At 56.7% G+C, this 18,492-nt stretch overlaps 2 protein-coding genes across 3 annotated transcripts; one reads left to right on the top strand and one right to left on the bottom strand.

Annotated features, from left to right (window-relative positions):
- Positions 1 to 1,035: 1,035 nt before the first annotated feature.
- LOC145526430 (tubulin alpha-3 chain-like) lies at positions 1,036 to 13,704 on the top strand. The gene is made up of 5 exons (XM_081541973.1): positions 1,036 to 2,985; positions 9,867 to 10,089; positions 10,571 to 10,719; positions 10,814 to 11,494; positions 13,329 to 13,704. Exons 1-5 carry the CDS (start codon positions 2,773 to 2,775, stop codon positions 13,623 to 13,625), a joined length of 1,563 nt encoding a protein of 520 aa, XP_081398099.1. The 5' UTR covers positions 1,036 to 2,772; the 3' UTR covers positions 13,626 to 13,704.
- Positions 13,705 to 14,183: 479 nt separating this feature from the next.
- Positions 14,184 to 18,359, bottom strand: MZT2B (mitotic spindle organizing protein 2B). Of its 2 annotated transcripts, XM_081541975.1 has the most exons (4): positions 17,960 to 18,359; positions 17,726 to 17,874; positions 16,772 to 16,951; positions 14,184 to 14,396 (listed from the first exon to the last, which is right to left on the bottom strand). In XM_081541975.1, exons 1-4 carry the CDS (start codon positions 18,115 to 18,117, stop codon positions 14,239 to 14,241), a joined length of 645 nt encoding a protein of 214 aa, XP_081398101.1. In that variant the 5' UTR covers positions 18,118 to 18,359; the 3' UTR covers positions 14,184 to 14,238. The 2 variants fall into 2 exon arrangements, with proteins under 2 accessions (XP_081398101.1, XP_081398102.1); XM_081541976.1 differs by lacking the exon at positions 16,772 to 16,951.
- Positions 18,360 to 18,492: the final 133 nt, after the last annotated feature.

Here is an 18,492-nt window from a genome sequence, read left to right as displayed (position 1 = left end):
CAAACTCATCTCCATTGATTCGGTGATGCCATCCAACTATCTCATCCTCTGTTGCTCCCTTCTCCTCTTGCCTTCAATCTTTCCCAGCATCAGGGTCTTTTCCAGTGAATTGGCTCTTCACATCAGGTGGCCAAAATATTGGAGCTTCAGCTTCAGCATCAGTCCTTCCAATGATTATTCCGGGTTGATTTCCTTTAGGACTGACTGGTTTGATCTCCTTGCAGTCCAAGGGACTCTCAAGTCTTCAGTTCTTCAGTGCTCCACTTTCTTTATGGTCCAGTTCTTGAATCTGTACATGACTATTGGAAAAACCATAGCTTTGACTAAATGGACTTTTGTTGACAAAGTGATGTGCCTGCTTTTTAATACACTGTCTAGGTTTGTCATAGCTTTTCTTCCAAGGGGCAAGCATCTTTTAATTTCACGACTGCAGTCAGTTTTAAACCAGCTTTTTCGTTCTCCTCCTTCACCCTCATCGAGAGGCTCTTTAGTTCCTCTTTGCTTTCTGCCATTAGAGTGGTATTATCTGCATATCTGAGGTTGTTGATATTTCTCTTGACAGTCTCAATTTCAGCTTGTGATTTATCCAGCCCAGCATTTCAAATGATGGACTCTGCACATATTATGGTATGTGAATAAAGTTGTTATAAAAATAAAAGGTAAAGCGTCAGTTGTTTGTAAGAAAGAACTTCAGGGACAGGAAGCACTGAGTGGCCAGAGAACCAGATGAAGCCTCTGGTTGCTCAACAGAGATGTTCCTCTGGTAAACAGCGGGGGAGGAGTTGGGGCCAAAGAAATCTTACATTTTCGCATACCATTGCTATCTTTTCCTCCACTTTTGTCTGTCTGCTGCAGCTTCTGTCCTCTCTTCGAATGCTGGACACCCTGAGTCTGCTCTTCTCCCCGGGCCACACTTGGCCCAGAGCCCACCATTCAAAGCCCATCAACGTGTTGTCCCATGTTCTCTCTCCAAACTGACCCCCATGACTCCTCCCCATGAACTGGTTTCCCAGCTCTTCCTTCTTCGTTTTTGTTTTTCCTTTTTGGCTGAGCCTCGAGGCTTGCACAATCTTAGTGTCCCATCGGGGAAGTCCCTCTTCCTTGTTTCTGTCCCCTGCCATTGGCATTGCCACCTGCTCCAGCCCTTACTAGGGCTGAATGCTCTCCCTCCTTTCCGGTCCGCCCCTCTGCCCACAGCCGGCCCAAATTCCTTGTACCAGTCCTGTTGGACCTCCAAGAAGAGGAGGGCTTCTGGTTTTCTCTGGCTAGCTGCCCCACCCTTCTAACCCCCAGGCCACAGTCTCTGAAATCTTTCAAAGCAAGGAAGAAATGGAGCTGAAATTAGTCACACTGAATCCATGGTGGTGATGAGTGTGGCTCAAACCCAGATCATCTGATCTGCCACTGTGAACATTACCTCCGCCTCTATTGACCTAGCCGTGGTAGGCAGCGTTAAGAAATCTGCATTTTTCCCCTACTTGTTAAAAATTCTGGCCACCAGGTCTCTGCTGCAGCACGCTGCAGTTGTGGCAAGAGGGCTCAGTAGTTTCCCTGCAGCCTGTGGGATCTTAATTCCCTGATCGGGGATCTAACTTGGATCCCCTGCATTGGAAGGTGGATTCTTAACCACTGGACCATCAAGGAAGACCCTCATCTATGCTTTTAACCTTGTTTACTTTTTGTATGCTCAGTCGCTCAGTCATGTCTGACTCTTTGCTCCCCTTTGGATTGTAGCCCACGGGGCTCCTCTGTCCATGGGATTTCCCAGGCAAGAATACTGGAATGGGTCATCATGGCCTTCTCCAGAGGATCTTCCCCACCTAGGGATCAAACTGTCTCCTGCATTGGCAGGTGGATTTTTTGCCACTGCAACACCTGGCTTAGTATAAAATTTATGTCTATCGATTATTATATATAATTTAAATTTACTTATATTCTCTTGACTTAACTTCCTTTTGGACCTGCCTTCTCAAAGATTTCAGCTCATTCCGGTTGTGCTTGAAAGAGCTCAGAAGGGGCTCTCCTCTTCTGTCGGGTAAACACAAGATTCTCCCAGGGACCAGCAGCAGGAATGGGGGATCTGGGGAGGGTGGTGAACTGAAGGTATTCAGCCCCCCTTCCAGGAACCTGGGAAATTCCATGTGTCCTTTGGCCAAGGTCTGTGGGTGGGGTAGTTCTCTGGCCTCCTGCAGTTACCGCCTGTGAGGTCTCCTGTCCCACCCTCCCAGTAAAAAATGGCCAAGCTAGCCTGCCTCAGCTGCCGGTTGGTATACTCGCTCCCACTGGCAGGTACCGAGGCCCACAGGCCTGGCCGCCGTCAGCCCTTCTTCACTTGCAACTTTCCGACGTCCCTGTCCCCCTGCCCGGCCTAGCCTCACCCTCCCACCCACCTGCCCTGCTGTGACCCTTGGGAAAGTCACGATACTTGGAGACCCGTGCGTAAGTCCTGTCCCTGAAGGCGGAAGTGCCCTCCCCAGCTTCGCGGCACCGCCTTCCGGGAGCCTGTCACGTGGGCGGCAGCGCGTGCCACCAGCAAGACTGCCGACTGAAGAGCGTTTCCACGTGTCTGCCAGGCCCCTGCAGGGACCAGTCCTGCTTCTTCTCGCGCCCCGCGCAGCTCCGCAGGGAGACCGCAGTTTACGGATGAACCGCCAAGGCCTCTACCGCCGGCCCGTCTCCGCCCTCCACGGCCGCCCAGGAGGCGCCAGCGCGCAGCTTCCTGTCGACGCAGAACGAGACCCGGTCGCCGCTTCCCGCCCAAAGTGAGGGCCAATGAGAAGAGAGTTCGCCCGCGAGAACTGGCCAATCACCATTGCGGTCCTGGGTCCGGCCCCTAGAGCGGTCGGAGCCAATGGCCCTCTTGCGGCCGGCGGCCGGCAAGCCAATCAGGACACACAGTGTGGCGAGGCGCGGCGGCAGTTGGGCGCGTGGCGTCGGACTGAGAAGAGGTTTGAAGAGGGTTGTGGCCCGGGGGCGACCACCATGGTACGGGCCGGAGGGGCCTGGGGGGCGGGCCTGGACGGGCGGCGGGGCCTGGGGACCGGGCCCGGACCTGCTGAGGGGCCTGGGGAACAGGACTGGAGGGCGGCGGGGCCGGGCGACGGGCCTGGGCGACGGGCCTGGACGGGCGGAGGGGCCGGGCGACGGGCCTGGACGGGCGGCGGGGCCGGGCGACGGGCCTGGACGGGCGGTGGGGCCTGGGGAACGGGACTGGAGGGCGGCGGGGCCGGGAGACGGGACTGGAGGGCGGCGGGGCCTGGGGGCCGGGCCCGGACGGGCGGCGGGGCCGGGAGACAGGCTCAGGTGGCGGGATGGTGTCTGGAGCGTGCCGGTCAGGGGCAGGCGTGCGGCTCACTGCGCAGGTGCAGTAAATGGCTCCCGGCCTCACCCTTCCAGACTCTTCCTTCTGGAAGCAAAAGCCAGGGATCTGCTTGAGCTCTCTCATTGGTCTGTGTGTGAGCTCACGAGGGCAGTTACGGAAATAGGCCTTGAGATACTGAGTGACAGAAGACCATATATGCTGGAAGGAAGTGGCTCCCTCGATTAGATAAGGTGGTGAGGTGTTTTGTTCATTTAAAGCAAAACCAAGCAAGTGGGAATGTGCTCATCAGCACAGATGTGCTGATCCCCCCTTTCCTCGGGGCTGGTTTGTTCAGTGTTCACACACCCAGCTCCCTCCGTGTCAGTGTGCAAAGACCTGTGTCCTTGTTGACCGTTGCCTAGTATTCTAGGGGTGGCTGGAAGTTTGGGTATTTTCCAGTCTTTCACGCATGGAGTTGCGGGGAGCAATCTGTGCCTGCAGCATTTCTCACCGGTGTACATGGGGCCCCAGAAGTGAATGAGAGATGGTTTCACATTCCCTTTCATCACCAACACATAAATGAGAATTCCTGTTTTCCCGCAGCAGGGTTAGGCTTCTGCCTTCAATTTGTTCATTTTTATGTTCTCAAGTCATAGGCTTCTAGTTAATTGTTTTAGAATTATTAATGACATTAATAATGTGCACTCCAGTGGAAGGTAGCCAACACTTCTGACATTGTGCGTGTCCTAGACTAGTCACCCTTACGTGGAGAGAGGCTGGCATGACCCCTGACAGGGCTTCACCTGGCCCAGTTCACATCTCCCTTGTTCCCGATTAACTGAGACTGATGTCATCCTCCTCTTCCCTGTGGTAGCTTTCAAACTCTATGAATAAAGTTTGTAACTGGATTAATAACTCACACCTCTGCAGTCGCCCTTTGCAACACTTGGTTTTGAGGTTTCTCTTCTTGGTTATTGAACACCATAACATCAGACTGCTCAAAAACATTTTTTTCTAGCAGTGAATTAGTCCAAGTATAAAGGAAAGGTACTGTATCCTCTGTTAACTGATGGGTAAAATGACGCTTCAGGATTAGGAGTTTGTGCATTTCATCATTTTGGGGAGCTGTTATTTTTAGCAAAGGCTTTGTCTTGAATAAGAAAAATACAATGGTTAACACTTTTAGAAGAGCTATTCAGCCATTGTTTGTTGGTATAACAGGGTTTTCTCAAGTTGAAATGCCAAAGTTCGCAGTACTCAGTTTAACCAACAAAATTCGGAAAGGTGTGGTGATGAGTTGGTGCGAATATAACCTGAAAGAAATTACACTGAACTCCAATAAAGCGTCAGCCATTGCAGATATCTTCCCTTTATGTTAGAAGGGTTTATGTGTCAAGATGAATTTAACGGGAATTCCAGCAGCAGAAATTTTTGTAAAATCCTATTTTCTGCATCCTAGAGGCTCATCAGAACGTTGAGTACCTTCTGGAGAACCTGCCTGGCCTCAGAGTGGTTCAGCATTGCAGTTTCGTTGGAATCAGAAAGAACGAGACAATCAGCTAGGATTTGGCCCCTTTTCTTTCACTTACTAAGGACAAGACCAGAGATTCAACCTGTGCCCCCTGCAGTGGAAACTTGGGAGTCCTAACCACTGGACGGCCAGAATTCCCCAGATCATCTCCTTTTGAATGAGCTTTAGTAGTGTGTGTAGGGAATGTGTCCATCTCGTTTGTATCAGCAGTGAAACCCTCTTTCCTCCCTGATGCTGGTAGTGAGTCTCGTCTTTTTCTGGGTGAGCCGGGCAGGGGCTTATCTGTCTGATTGTCCAGCTCAGACCAGGTGTTGGTTTCACTGACTCTTCTCTGGGTTTTTTCCCCTTTTCTGTTCAGTTTCTTGTCTTTATTATACTTGCTTTTGTTGTCTGCACAACTTGGATATTTGCTCTTGTTCTAGTTGATTAAAGTAGAAGCTTGCACGCATGCTAAGTTGCTTCAGACGTATCCGACTCTGTGCGGCCGCATGGACTGTAGCCCGCCAGGCTCCTCAGTCCATGAGATTCTCCAGGCAGGAATACTGGAGTGGGTTGCCATGCCCTCCTCCGGGGGATCTTTACAACTCAGGGATGGAATCTGAGTCTCTTGTGTCTCCTGCATTGGGCAGGCGGGGTCTTTACCACTAGCACCACCTAGGAAGCCCCAGAAGAGTTTGTAAGGCAGGAAAAATTTTCCTCTTCTGGGTTCTTCTGGTTGGTCTAATGATCAGATTGACAGAAAACAGATTAACATGAGAAAATCAAATTTCACCATATATATATGGAAGTTCTGTCAGTATAGGATCTGAGAAGTGACAAAAGCAGGCTTTTTATATATCTTTTTAGACAAAGAATCAGTTATTTATGAAGATTTGAAGAAAGAAAGGGGTTTTTGCTGGGGGTAGCAAGTTAACGAAGACGTAACGCAGTTTGCTTATGCAGCCTTCTCGGCCTTAAACACCGTCTCCAGGGGTCACGGTGCCCTCCGTCCTCCCTACAGGAGCTTTGTTACCTACTTTCAGGGGAGCAAAGGAGGATCAGAGTGTTCTTCTACCGTCTGGTTCTCAAGTGATTGTAATTAGAAGTCATTAGTATGCCACCAGCATATTTTGGGGTGGTCTGCCCTAAGCTCCATCAGGGTTTTTCTGTTTTAAATATTTATTTGACTGCACTGGCCTCAGTTGTGGCACTTGGGATCTTTAGTTGCAGCATGTGGGATCTAGTGCCTGACCAGGGATTGACCCTGGGACCCCTGCTTTCGGAGGGCAGAGTCTTAGCCACTGGACCCCCAGGGAAGTCCCTCCATCAGACTTTACAGGTCACTGATTTTACACACAGACACACACACACACAGACACACACACACACAGACACACACACACACAGACACACACACACACAGACACACACACACAGACACACACAGACACACACAGACACACACACACACACACAGACACACAGACACACACACAGACACACACACACACACACACACACACACACACACACACACACACACACACACACACACACACACACACACACACACACACACACACACACACACACACACACACACACACACACACACACACACACACACACACACACACACACACACACACACACACACACACACACACACACACACACGGGCTTCCCAAGTGCTCGGCGGCAAAGAATCCGCCTGCCGGTGCAGGAGACGTAAGTTCTGTCCCTGGGTCGGGAAGATGCCCTGGAGAAGGAAATGGCAGCCCACTCCAGGATTCTTGCCTGGAGAATCCCATGGACAGAGGAGCCTGGCGGGCTACAGTCCATGGGGTCGCAGAGTTGGACATGACTGAACACGTGCGTGCGTGTGCACACACACACAGATGCAAAACACATATACACACGTTTCCCTTTGAGTACTGTTCTAGGTGTAGCCCACGAATTTTGAATGTCATGTTTTCATTTTTATTACCCTCAAAATACTTCCTCATTTTCCTTGTTATCCATTCCCAAATATTTGGGGATTTCTCAGCCATCTTTGTGTTACTTGATTTGTAATTTAATACTAGTTTCAAGAAATGTATTTTCTATTATTTGAATTTTTAAAAATTAAGACCTTTATTAAGAAGTGCTTGGGGACTTCCTTGGCAGTCCAGTAGTTAGGACTCTGTGCTTCCAGCGCAGGAGGCGTGAGTTCGATCCCTGGTTAGGGAACTAAGATCCCACATGCCACCGGCACGGCTGAAAAAAAAAGGTGCTTGCAGTTTGTTGAGTTTTGAAAATACCAAGTTGCAAACTTTGTTTTTCACACACACTTATTTAGCTGCGTCGGGTCTTAGTTGCAGCAGGAGTGACCTTCGATCTTCACTGGGGCTTGTGGGATCTTTTTTTTTTTTTAAGTTGTGGCATGCAAGATCTTTATTTGCAAGTGTATAATTTGACAAGGTTTAATATCAATAGTAACATGTTGATCACCCATGAAACCATCACCTCAATCAAGACAATGAAACATCCACCCCCCAGTTACCTGGTGAGGAAGTGAAGTCCCTCCGTCGCGTCCACGGACCGGAGTCCACGGGCTCCTCTGTCCACGGGGCTCCTCCGTCCACGGACCGGAGTCCACGGGCTCCTCCGTCCACGGGGCTCCTCCGTCCACGGACCGGAGTCCACGGGCTCCTCCGTCCACGGGGCCCTCCAGGCAAGAACACTGGAGGGGCTGCGATGCCCTCCTCCAGGGGATCTTCCCGACCCAGGGATCGAACCCGGGTCTCCTGCACTGCGGGCAGACTCCTTACCCTCTGAGCCCCCAGGGAAGTTGCCTGGTGCCCCTTTGTAAATCCTCACTTCGGCCTCACCCCCCTGCCTCCCCTGCTTAACCATGTCTCTGTATTTTCTAGGATTTTACATAACGATTTTTGGATTGTTGAGTTAATTTGCCGTTGTTTGGATTCTTTCACTCATTATTATGAGATTTACCCATGTTGTTGCAACACAGTTGCTTTTTATTGCTGAGTATTTCTTTTTTGTGTGTATGTAAAATATACATGACACAAGTTGCCATTTTAACCATTTTAACTGTTAAGAACATTCACCTGTGGTATAACCCCTATTTCCAGAACTGTTTCATCATTTCAGATCTTCTTAGTGTATAATCTGCTGGGAATTTTTTTTTATATAGTTTTTAAAGGTCACTCTCCATTTATAAAGTCATTAAAATGTTCAGAGTCTGTTATTAATCTCATCCAGTGTGCTTTTCATTTCAGACTCTTTTTCATAATTGGCAGTTTGATTTAGGTCTTTTTTTATGTATCGAATGTGTTTCTCCTTATCGTGCTCATTTTTCCTGTACCTTCCTGAGGCATATAATTCTAATTCTGTCATTAATCTACTAATCCTCTGTCCTTTCTGGGTCTTTTTTTTAAGTCTTTATTTTGTTTTGGAGTATATCTGATGACAGCGTTGTGCTAGTTTCAGCGGACAGGGAGGGACTCAGCCGTGCACGTCCACGACTCCGCTCTCCCTCAAACGCCCTCCCGTCAGGCTGCCACGCGACACGGAGCGGAGTTCTCTCTGCCGGGTAGCAGTTCCTGTTACCCCTGTTCAGTACAGCAGTGGGTGCCAGGCATTATGAACTGTACATTATTGGATGTTAGATTTTTTTGGATTTTCCTTTAGCTGTTTCTCGGTTTTTTTCTGGGATGCTGTTAATAGACCTGGGAGGAGTGAGCCTTCTGCGTCTCGGTCTTCAGCTTTCTCAGGTGGTTCAGGGCAGTCTTCAGGGTCGGCCTCACTCGGCCCCACTACTGAGGACCCCACCCGGAGCTCTCTGCCTTAGGACGTCTTCCTGCCCTGGCAGGTGTGTGCCGAGCGGCCAGGGAGGACGTGGAGCCTCCCTGCTGCCCCCGGGTCCTCTCGGGGCAGCACCAGACTTTCTAGCTGCCTTGGCCTCTCAACACAGGACTCCCCCACTCAGCCCTGGGAGGTCCCTGGGCTTTGCTTGGGTCTCTCCTCTCTCAGCTGCGGCCTGGACGTGCTGGGGCCTCTGTTGGGCTCGCCTCTTCTCCCCGCTCGGAGGACTCCCTGTTGTCTCATGACTGAGAAGCGGTGTTGCATGCGCCGTGTCTGGTTTGCTGGCCCATCGCTTACATCAGGTTGGCACATCCAGCCTTGGGTGGAGACAGAATGGCTCAATGCTGATTTTGTGTAAGTTTCACTGTTTTTATTGAGTGTTGGGAAGACGTCTATCAGGACTGTATTCCTGTTCAGAGCTCAGGTGTGTCTCCTTGCTGCATAGGCAGGTGCTCAGACATAAAATGACTTCCTTCTTCTCCATTGCTGTCCCCTGTGATGAAAAGGATATCTCTTTTGGTGTTAGTTCTAGAAGGTCTTGTAGGTCTTCATAGAACCATCAACTTCAGCTTCTTCAGCACTACTGGTCGGGGCATAGACTTGAATTACCGTGATAGTGAATGGTTTGCCTTGGAAACGAACAGATCATTCTGTCGTTTCTGAGATTGCACCCAAGTACTGCATTCCGGACTCTCTTGTTGACTATGAGGGCCACTCCATTTCTGTTAAGGCATTCCTGCCCACAGTAGTAGATATAATGGTCATCTGAGTTAAATTCACCCATTCCCATTCATTTTAGTTCACTGATTCCTAAAATGTCGATGTTCACTCTTGCTAATCCTATTTTGACCACTTCCAATTTACCTTGATTCGTGGCCCTGACGTTCCAGGTTCCTCGGCCATGTAGCTCTTACAACATCGGACTTTGCTTTCACCACCAGACACGTCCACGACGGGTCGCTGTTTCCGATTTGGCTCAGGCTTCTCATTCCCTCTGGAGCTATCTCTCTGCTCTTCTCCAGCAGCATGTTGGGCTCCTATCGACCTGGGAAGGTTCTGGGACGGAGTCTGACAAGACCCTGAGAAACCAAAGGTTTTAGAACTATTAATTTAAGAATTCAGGTACCATCTGCGCGCCACACAGAGACCACTGCCTTGTCGCCGGGGCCTCACTCCTCTGCTCGCTTCCAGCGCGAGTGCATCTCCATCCACGTGGGGCAGGCGGGCGTCCAGATCGGCAATGCCTGCTGGGAGCTGTACTGCCTCGAGCATGGGATTCAGCCCGACGGCCAGATGCCCAGCGACAAGACCATCGGCGGCGGGGATGACTCCTTCAACACGTTCTTCAGCGAGACCGGGGCCGGCAAGCACGTGCCCAGGGCCGTGTTCGTGGACCTGGAGCCCACCGTGGTCGGTAGGTACCCTCACACTTGGCAAGGGAAGCCCAGAGCCTTCGCTGGGTGCCTCCAGCTCAGAAGCCCGAGGTAGTTTCCGAGGGGAGCGGCCACCCAGGAGATGACAGGCAGTCACCCCGGAGCCCGTGAGACCCAGGCCACAGAGGGTGCCCGGGGCAGTCAGGCTGACATCCGTCCAGGGCGGCAGGGCCGTCCCAGTGATGCCCGGGGTGGAGCGGCGGGTGTGGGCGAGATGCGCGCACAGAACCACCTGGGCGCTCCCGTCCTTGGGGAACCGGCCACGCCGGGGCTTGCTCCCCGGGTTGACTGGACCCTCCCGGAGCCGGAAGTGGCAGCTGGGCCGTGTCTGTCTCGGAGATTCTCCTGGGGACCTGAGCCCTGGCCTGGGAGGAGCGGCGCGGGCCTGCAGACGGCAGGGTCCCGGCCCGGCCGTGAGGGTGAGGCCGGCGTCCTCCAAGCCCGGCCGCTGTCCCCCCGCAGACGAGGTGCGCACGGGGACCTACAGGCAGCTCTTCCACCCGGAGCAGCTGATCACCGGGAAGGAAGACGCGGCCAATAACTACGCCCGCGGCCATTACACCATCGGCAAGGAGATCGTCGACCTGGTCCTGGACCGGATCCGCAAACTGGTGAGCGGGGCCCGGGGCGGCCCCCCGGCCGGGAGGGGAGGCCCGGGCTCTCGGCGGCTCGCGCGGGCCGCACTCACGCCTCCCCCTCCCGCAGGCGGACCTGTGCACGGGCCTGCAGGGCTTCCTCATCTTCCACAGCTTCGGGGGCGGCACCGGCTCGGGCTTCGCGTCGCTGCTCATGGAGCGGCTCTCCGTGGACTACGGCAAGAAGTCCAAGCTGGAGTTCGCCATCTACCCGGCCCCCCAGGTCTCCACGGCCGTGGTGGAGCCCTACAACTCCATCCTGACCACGCACACGACCCTGGAGCACTCGGACTGCGCCTTCATGGTGGACAACGAGGCCATCTACGACATCTGCCGGCGCAACCTGGACATCGAGCGGCCCACCTACACCAACCTCAACCGGCTCATCGGGCAGATCGTGTCCTCCATCACGGCCTCCCTGCGCTTCGACGGCGCCCTCAACGTGGACCTGACCGAGTTCCAGACCAACCTGGTGCCCTACCCCCGCATCCACTTCCCCCTGGCCACGTACGCCCCGGTCATCTCAGCCGAGAAGGCCTACCACGAGCAGCTGTCCGTGGCCGAGATCACCAACGCCTGCTTCGAGCCGGCCAACCAGATGGTCAAGTGTGACCCTCGCCACGGCAAGTACATGGCCTGCTGCATGCTGTACCGGGGGGACGTGGTCCCCAAAGACGTCAACGCGGCCATCGCCACCATCAAGACCAAGCGCACCATCCAGTTTGTGGACTGGTGCCCGACTGGGTTCAAGGTAGGCTGGGCGGGAGCGCGTGCAGCTTCCGGCCCGGGGCCGGCCCTGGGGCGGGGTGCTGACCTGACGCGGGGGCTGCCGGGAGAACAAGGGTACTAGTCAATGTGCTGGAGGCCTTGATCTCGATCAGTACTTGATGTGCCTTCTTACAACCAACCCATAATGCTCGTGGGCTAATATTACTAATATCTTACACTTCAGAGACAGAGGCTGAGACAGCTTGTAGAACCTAACAGCCTCAGGGTCAGCGAGGGAAGGAGGGAGCTTTCAGAGACCTCTGACTGCAGGCCTGTCCGTCCTCACGTTTCCCCGCTGCTCGCCCAAGAACCTTGTCAGAGTCTGTGGTATCGTTCTGGGATAGAAATGATGGTTTTAGATTTCCCATTACTTCAGTCACTAGTTGTCACTGAATCTCAGGCAACATTTATATTTTTGTAGAGCGACTCTGCTATTCATTATGTAGTGTTTTCTGTGGGACCAAGGGTGGTTCACTGCTGTTTCTCCAAGCCAGACTTAGAACGCTGCCTTCCATACAAAATCACACTAATACTTAAGTGGCTACTTCAACTGTGTTTAGTGTCACAGTGAAACGTCTGCCCAGAGAAGAGCATCCTGAATGTGAAGCCAAGTCCCAGAATGTCCCACTTTAGACCCGAGATCACCAGGCTAAGTGCCTCGCCACGCCTGGGCTTGTTAACCCCGCACCCTGTTCCTCGTTGACTCCTTTTTCACAACTGATGTGCGTTAGATAAAGCGCTGGATCCTGCGTCGGAGCCCTGACGAGTCCCTTCGGTGTGCTGGGAGTTGCCACCTCCAGGGTCTTTGTAGATTGAAACTGAGGACAGGCAGCGGCCGTGTGTGGGTCTCCGTTTTCCCATTTGAAAGCCCAAGCTCGCCTCTGACCACGCCCATGTTGTTGCACCCACCTGGCCTCTGTCAGCCCCACTTCAAGACACCTTGACACGGACCATCTGAGGGTGTACGACTCACACATGTAAAGTGACTCTCAGAAAGGGGTAAAGCGTGTCTGTAACAGGTTTCACCAATCTGGAAAGATCCGCGAAATTAAACCTTCCGTAGATGTTTGCAGGCCTCTGAGGTTAGGTTATAGGTTGGGGTTGAAAGCTTTTTTTCGCCCTGCTACACGGCATGGGGGCTCTTAGTCCCTGGGTCAGATATCAAGCCTTGGCCCCCCGCGTTAAACCGCAGCGTCTGGGCCCCCGGACACCGGGAAAGTCTTTTCTCCTCCTTCCGCTCTTCTTGGTGTGAGGAAGTTTCCTTCCAGTCCCCTTAGTTTGACCCTTGGAAGGCAAGGCTGCCATCCGAGGCATTCTCAGCTGGGCAGCACTGTGGGGGCAGCCGGGCACTGTGCCCAGGCTTCCCGTCCTGGCCGAGCCTGTGAGCCAGAGGGGAGGCCGGTCTGTGGGGAGGTACAGGAGGTCACACTGCTGTCCCCACGGAAGACAGTTCACCCTTGATGGATGGGGATGAATCCTCACTTGTCAGTCTGAGTGTGACTTCAGCATGTGTTAACAACCGTTTGCTCAGGGGTGCACCATTTTCGTGGAATCTTTTTCCATGTTTGTATTAGGTTTTCTCATTATAAAAGGGTGTATGTGGCAAAATACTAAATTCATGCAGAAGGCCGAAAAGCTTACGTTCTCGTCACAAAGTGAAAACGTAGGATATTAAACACTGGCAGATACTGCCAAAAAATACAGTTCCCGTTCCTACAGGGGGTCATCTAAAGTGGGTCCGTGGCCCCCATTTTTAAAAACAAGCGACCATTTCTGAGGCCACTCGCCAGACTTCACCGTGTTCTCCTTCCCGGCAGGTGGGCATCAACTACCAGCCCCCCACGGTGGTCCCGGGGGGAGACCTGGCCAAGGTGCAGCGGGCCGTGTGCATGCTGAGCAACACCACGGCCATCGCCGAGGCCTGGGCCCGCCTGGACCACAAGTTCGACCTCATGTACGCCAAGCGCGCCTTCGTGCACTGGTACGTGGGGGAGGGCATGGAGGAGGGGGAGTTCTCGGAGGCCCGGGAGGACCTGGCGGCGCTGGAGAAGGATTACGAGGAGGTGGGCGTGGACTCGGTGGAGGCGGAGGCCGAGGAAGGGGAGGAGTACTGAAGGGGACGCCGCAGCCCCGCACCCGTTCCCCCGACGGTCCCGTCACGGATATGTTTCCCTATTAAAGTTTCTCAGTGAAGCCTCTGCTTGCAACAAGCTCATCTGTCTGCAGCTGTGCAGGACGCCCCCCACCGCTAGTTTTCCAGTTGAATTTGCCTTTTCCCAGGCTTGTCTGTTGGTGGGACAGGTGGCCTAAGGGCTGAGAGGTGGAGTGGAAACCTCCGGTCTCTGCAAGGGTCCACAGAGTCGGGACCTGCGGGTAAGATGGGGCCGCTCAGGACCCCGGGACGAAGGGTCTTATCTGCTTCTCTGTGGCATGCATGACCCACGGAGGCTTACACGCCGTCGCTCACAGCCCTTCTGTGCTGAAACCACTGCTGCACCTCTGTGCCCGGGGAGGGCCTCGGTGAAAGTGCAAGGGACCCGGCCAGACGCACGTTTTCGTGCAGACCCCAAAGTGCGGCCCAGGAGGGCGTGGTGAGGACGGCACCCAGGGCTCGGTCTCAGCGCTTGTGCCTGAACCTGGCTGACGGGCGACAGAGCACACGGGAGCGGACGTTGGCATCTCAGAGCTTTATTAGCCTCGAGGGGGAGCCGCCTGCCCGGGAGGCGCTCAGCTGCCACCCCTTGGGGGGCTCCTCCCCGGCCCGCCTCCCTTGGGCAGCCTGGAGGCGCTGGGCTGGCGGGGCATCCTCTGGCTGGGTCCGTCCCGGCCGCCGCGTTCTGCCAGCGCTGGGCCTCCACCCAGGGCACTGCCGCCCTTGGTTCTCCCTGAGGGACACAGAGCGCGGGCGTCAGCAGCCAGGCAGAGGCCCGCGGCCAGCGCCGGGCCGCTCGGCGAGTCGACCCTGCGACCGGCTCCCGCCAGGCCGGCTCCTGGACCTGGTCTTGGAAGCGCTTCCTCTCGGTGGCCCTCCCTCTCCCCTCTGTCCCACAGACTTCCAGGACCACCGGCCCCGTGACTGGACTTCCCTGAGGCTCCACGGGGCGGCCATGCTCAGCTGCAGAGCGTGGCTCCAACCGCCCCCCCCCAGGCCGTCGGCCGGCAAGGTCTGCAGCCGTGTCTGGGCTGCGGCGGTTCCGGCAGTGGCGTCAGCGAGACGCAGAGCACCCGGGGGCCAGCACGCTTGGCCCCAGTCCCGACCCACCGGCCCAACTCAGTCCGGGTTCTCTCCTGGCGGCGGCTGGTGCAGGGGCATGCCCCCTGCTGGCCCCCAGGCTCCACGCTGGTCCTTCGCCCCGCAGCCTGCAGTGGGGCGTGGGGGCCGTGGGCGAGAGGGGCCTGCACCGTAGACGGGGCACCAGCTCTGATCCTGACAGCAGCATGCCTGCAGGGACGGGACCTCCCTGCCTGGACTCGGGCACGTTCTTCCTCAGACGGCAGGAGGTCTGAGCCACCTGGCACAGGGTTGCGGGGCGTTTGTAGTGGCCCCAGCTTGGAAGCCTGACAGCTGCTCTCCCTGTGTGAAGTCGATTAGAATAAGGTGCAGCCATGGGTCACCCAGCGCTGAGCGGGAGCAGACTGGAGCGTGTGGTGGGGGGACGTGGGGCCAGCTCCGCCCAGGGGCCACCACAAGGAGCCAAGAGGGCTGTCCCCGCCCTTCCCCCTGGTACAGACGCCAGCCTTCTGGTCCTGTGAGTGCATGCCCCCCCCCCGCCCCCGGTCATCCAGGTGGAGAGGCCACGCTCCCCCACCTAGTCTGGGCCAGGCCGAGTCAGGTCTGGGAGCCCGCGGCTTCAGCCTGGGGACTGGGCGCCACTGAAGCGCAGCGCAGGGGCAGCTCCCCGAGTAGCAGGCGGGCCCCGCCGCGGGCCTCACTCTGCAGCTCTGCTTCCGGGGCCTGCACACGTGCGCTTCCTGTCTCCCGCCAAGGCCCCCCAGACACTCAAGGATGAGAGGAAAGTAAAGGAGTCAAAGTAACACTCATCTCTAAGTCTGATGAGGTGGATAAACCCAGAAATAAGAAACCGATGTCATCCTTAAGTCATAGGAGGTGTCAGGAAAACCACCAAAGGACAAAAGCGGCCCCTTCATCCAGCTCAGGGTGGTTCTCAGCACCTAAAGGAGCCGCACAGCCCTGCAGCTCCTGGGGAGACCCACTCGGGCCTCGGGCCCGCTGGACCCAGCAAGGTGCACCTGGGAGCTCGGAGCTCGCCACGCGTGCTTAGCTTCCTCTGAGGGGGCTGTTAGGTCAGACGGAAGGGAGCTGAACGAGGGTTGAAGCTGAGCCAAAGGGAAAACCCAGTTCCTGTGGGTCCTCCTAAGGGCCAAGACAGACAATGGTTTATTATTGTTCAGTCAGTTTAAGTCATGACCCCACGAAGCCCGCCAGGCTTTCCTATCTTTCACTGTCTTGGGGTTTGCTTAAGCTCATGTCCGTGGAGTCCGTGATGCTACTGAACCACATCCTTACTGAATGAATCTTACTCCCCTAAGGAAGCGAACCCCCCAAACAGCAGCCCATTGCCAGTCATAACTTGGGGGCCCCTGAAGCTGGGGAGCCACCTAGCCCCGGTCGGACCCTTTCTGCCAGAGACCTTAGGGCGCCAACCCCCACTGCAGGCTCTGCTGCAGCGCCGAGTGGGAACTAGAACCAGAAAAGCCCAGAGCTTTCTCCTGGGTGGTGAGAGCGCCCTTTGTGGAGTCGGCCAGCTGCCAAGGCCAGGCATCAGGGACAGGCTGTGTGATGAGGGGTGAGAAAGGGCAGGCAGGGACCACCGCAGCCCCATCTCCTGCCAGGCCGGCTGGCGGGGGTCTGGTGGCCAGGACCGGCGGGCAGCAGGGCCGTGGGGAGCACCCGGCAGGGGCTTGACCGGTGCTGCAAACCAGACACTGAACGCCCGATGCGCAACGCAGGCTGCACTCGTGACCTTTAACCCTTGGCCTACACCTCTGGGGGATGGTCCCCGCGCAGATGTGCCTGTGACCCCGCCGGGCACATGGCCGGGTGCCACTGGAGAGGAGTGCATCCACCCTGCTGTGCTCTCAGCACTGAGCAAGGGCCAGAGCGGCCACACTCCAGCTCAGGAACCAGGCAAAGGGGGACCCCTGGGCTGATCTCCAGCTCAGAGCTGCTCTTTCTGGAGGCCATGGCGGTTTCCATGGAAACAGTACCAACCCCCAGAGATAAACCAATAAACGCAACCTGCAAAAGGAGAGAACAGGCAGCAAGAGAACCGGAGGGAACCAGGGGGCCCCGGAGAGAGAGGCGAGTGCGCGGCAGCTGGGCCGTGGAGCAGAACCGGAGAGGCCGCAGGCTGCGGGGCGCAGGAAAAGGAGGGCCTCGCGGGGGGGCTACAGCTCCGGGCAGAGAGAAAGGAGGCCTCTGGAGGTCAGAGAGAGACAAAGAGAGCAGACAGGGAGCATCAGTGGGGAGGCCTGCACCGCAGCGCCCAGGACGGGGCCTCTCAAGACAGGAACACGGGCGCCCAGGGCCCTGGCGCTCCCAACCAGGGGCCCAGCAGCCCTCTGCCCCCAAAGCCCCTTCTCAGAGTGTTTCTGGCCAAGGAGCCGGCCCGGAGATTCGGCTGCGTCTCAAGTGTGTCTGGAATACGGAGCAGAAGGGACACGCCAAGTGGGTTAGAGCTCCGCTGTGGCACCCTGGTCAACAGCCCCTGCTCATCGCGGCCACGACCTCCAGACTGAGCAGTGGCCCAGGCTCTCTGCACCCTGCCAGCCAGGAGCTGCCCACAGAGGGAAGCTTCGCTGTCCAGACTCTGAGCAGGACCTGGGCCAGGTGGGGGGCCAACAAGCGAGCACAGGAGAGCCTCTGCCCGCCCCGCTCCCTGAGGACTTAAGTACCGACTACAGCCTCGGGGAGAAAGGAACCAAAGCCGCCTGTTACCAGCTTCGTGGGAGAAAGACCTGAGTGCAGAGCTGGGGAGAAATGGGTCGCAGAGTCCCGATGAGATCTAGCCGGCTTTGGGCCTCCCACCCTGCACCCTCCAGGGTGGTAAATAGCAAAGTCCAAGCTGGGGAATGGAGCCCAAGGGGCCAGCTGTCGGACGTGCCCAGCGAGTTCAGAAAGGCCTGGCCACTCGGGACCAAACCCGCCCAGTGCCAGGCGCTGCCCACCCCGCCGCCCCGGCCCGGCTCTGACCTCGGGTCTCAGGCACGCTTGGCGTGGGCTGGGGCGCGGCCATGGGGTCCTGGGAGTCGCTCGCCACCCTCTGCCCAGCGCACATGGACTTGAGCATCTGGAAGACGGCGAGCGGCGCCACGTTCAGCTTCAGCAGGTCCACCAGGATCCTGGCGAGAACACACGCGGCGGCAGTGAGCCCTCCTCGCCCGGGCCGGCCACCCCCGGGGACCCCGACCCCCCCCGGGCGCTCACTTGAACACGTCGGGGTCCATGGCGCCGCCCGCAGCCTGCGCCAGCTCGAACAGCTCCATCTCCTCGGCGCTCAGCACCTTCTTCCGCCGCAGCGCCAGCTTCTGCAGGGCCGCCTCCAGCCCCGGGGGCGCCCCCGGCCCCGCGCCCGCGGCCGCCATCTGCGGAACCGCGGAGGGTCCGCGCCGCCCGGTCCCCGCCGCGCCCCCTACCGGCCCGCCGCGCGCCCTGCTCCCCGCAGCGGCCCCGCCGTCCGGTGTTCGGGCCCGGGCGGCGGCAGGAGTGCGGAGCACCCGCCCCTTAGCGACTGGGCTCCCGCGCGCGCTGAGGAGGAAGCCCGCACGCAGAGCCCCGCAGTCGCCCAATAAACTCCCGCCAGGCCCGGCGCACGGCTGTCCCGCGCGGGCCCCCCGCTAGGGGGCGCGCCTCTAGGCCCCCAACCTTAACGCGAGGCCGCTCCTATTGCGCACGCGCGCTCCTTGCCGCGAGGCCCCCGCTGCGCGCGCGCCTTCCAAGGCGGGCCTCCCATAAACCCC

The sequence above is a fragment of the Giraffa tippelskirchi genome, chromosome 11, assembly GCF_054371585.1.
Source record: "Giraffa tippelskirchi isolate mGirTip1 chromosome 11, T2T-mGirTip1v1.2.pri, whole genome shotgun sequence".
Taxonomy (NCBI): Eukaryota; Metazoa; Chordata; class Mammalia; order Artiodactyla; family Giraffidae; genus Giraffa; species Giraffa tippelskirchi.
The sequence above is the reverse complement of the archived record's forward strand: the minus strand, read 5'-3'. Positions and strand labels throughout refer to the sequence as shown.

What these genes read in the sequence shown, in the direction of transcription:
- LOC145526430 (XM_081541973.1), top strand. Translation starts at nt 2,773, where the DNA reads ATGAGAAGAGAGTTCGCCCGCGAGAACTGGCCAATCACCATTGCGGTC. An exon ending in GCCCGGGGGCGACCACCATG is followed by an intron (nt 2,986 to 9,866) that starts GTACGGGCCGGA and finishes GCTCGCTTCCAG; the next exon opens with CGCGAGTGCATCTCCATCCA. An exon ending in GGTGCCCGACTGGGTTCAAG is followed by an intron (nt 11,495 to 13,328) that starts GTAGGCTGGGCG and finishes CCTTCCCGGCAG; the next exon opens with GTGGGCATCAACTACCAGCC.
- MZT2B (XM_081541975.1), bottom strand. Translation starts at nt 18,117, where the DNA reads ATGGCGGCCGCGGGCGCGGGGCCGGGGGCGCCCCCGGGGCTGGAGGCG. An exon ending in ATGGACCCCGACGTGTTCAA is followed by an intron (nt 17,875 to 17,959) that starts GTGAGCGCCCGG and finishes TGTTCTCGCCAG; the next exon opens with GATCCTGGTGGACCTGCTGA. An exon ending in AAGCGTGCCTGAGACCCGAG is followed by an intron (nt 16,952 to 17,725) that starts GTCAGAGCCGGG and finishes TCTGACCTCCAG; the next exon opens with AGGCCTCCTTTCTCTCTGCC.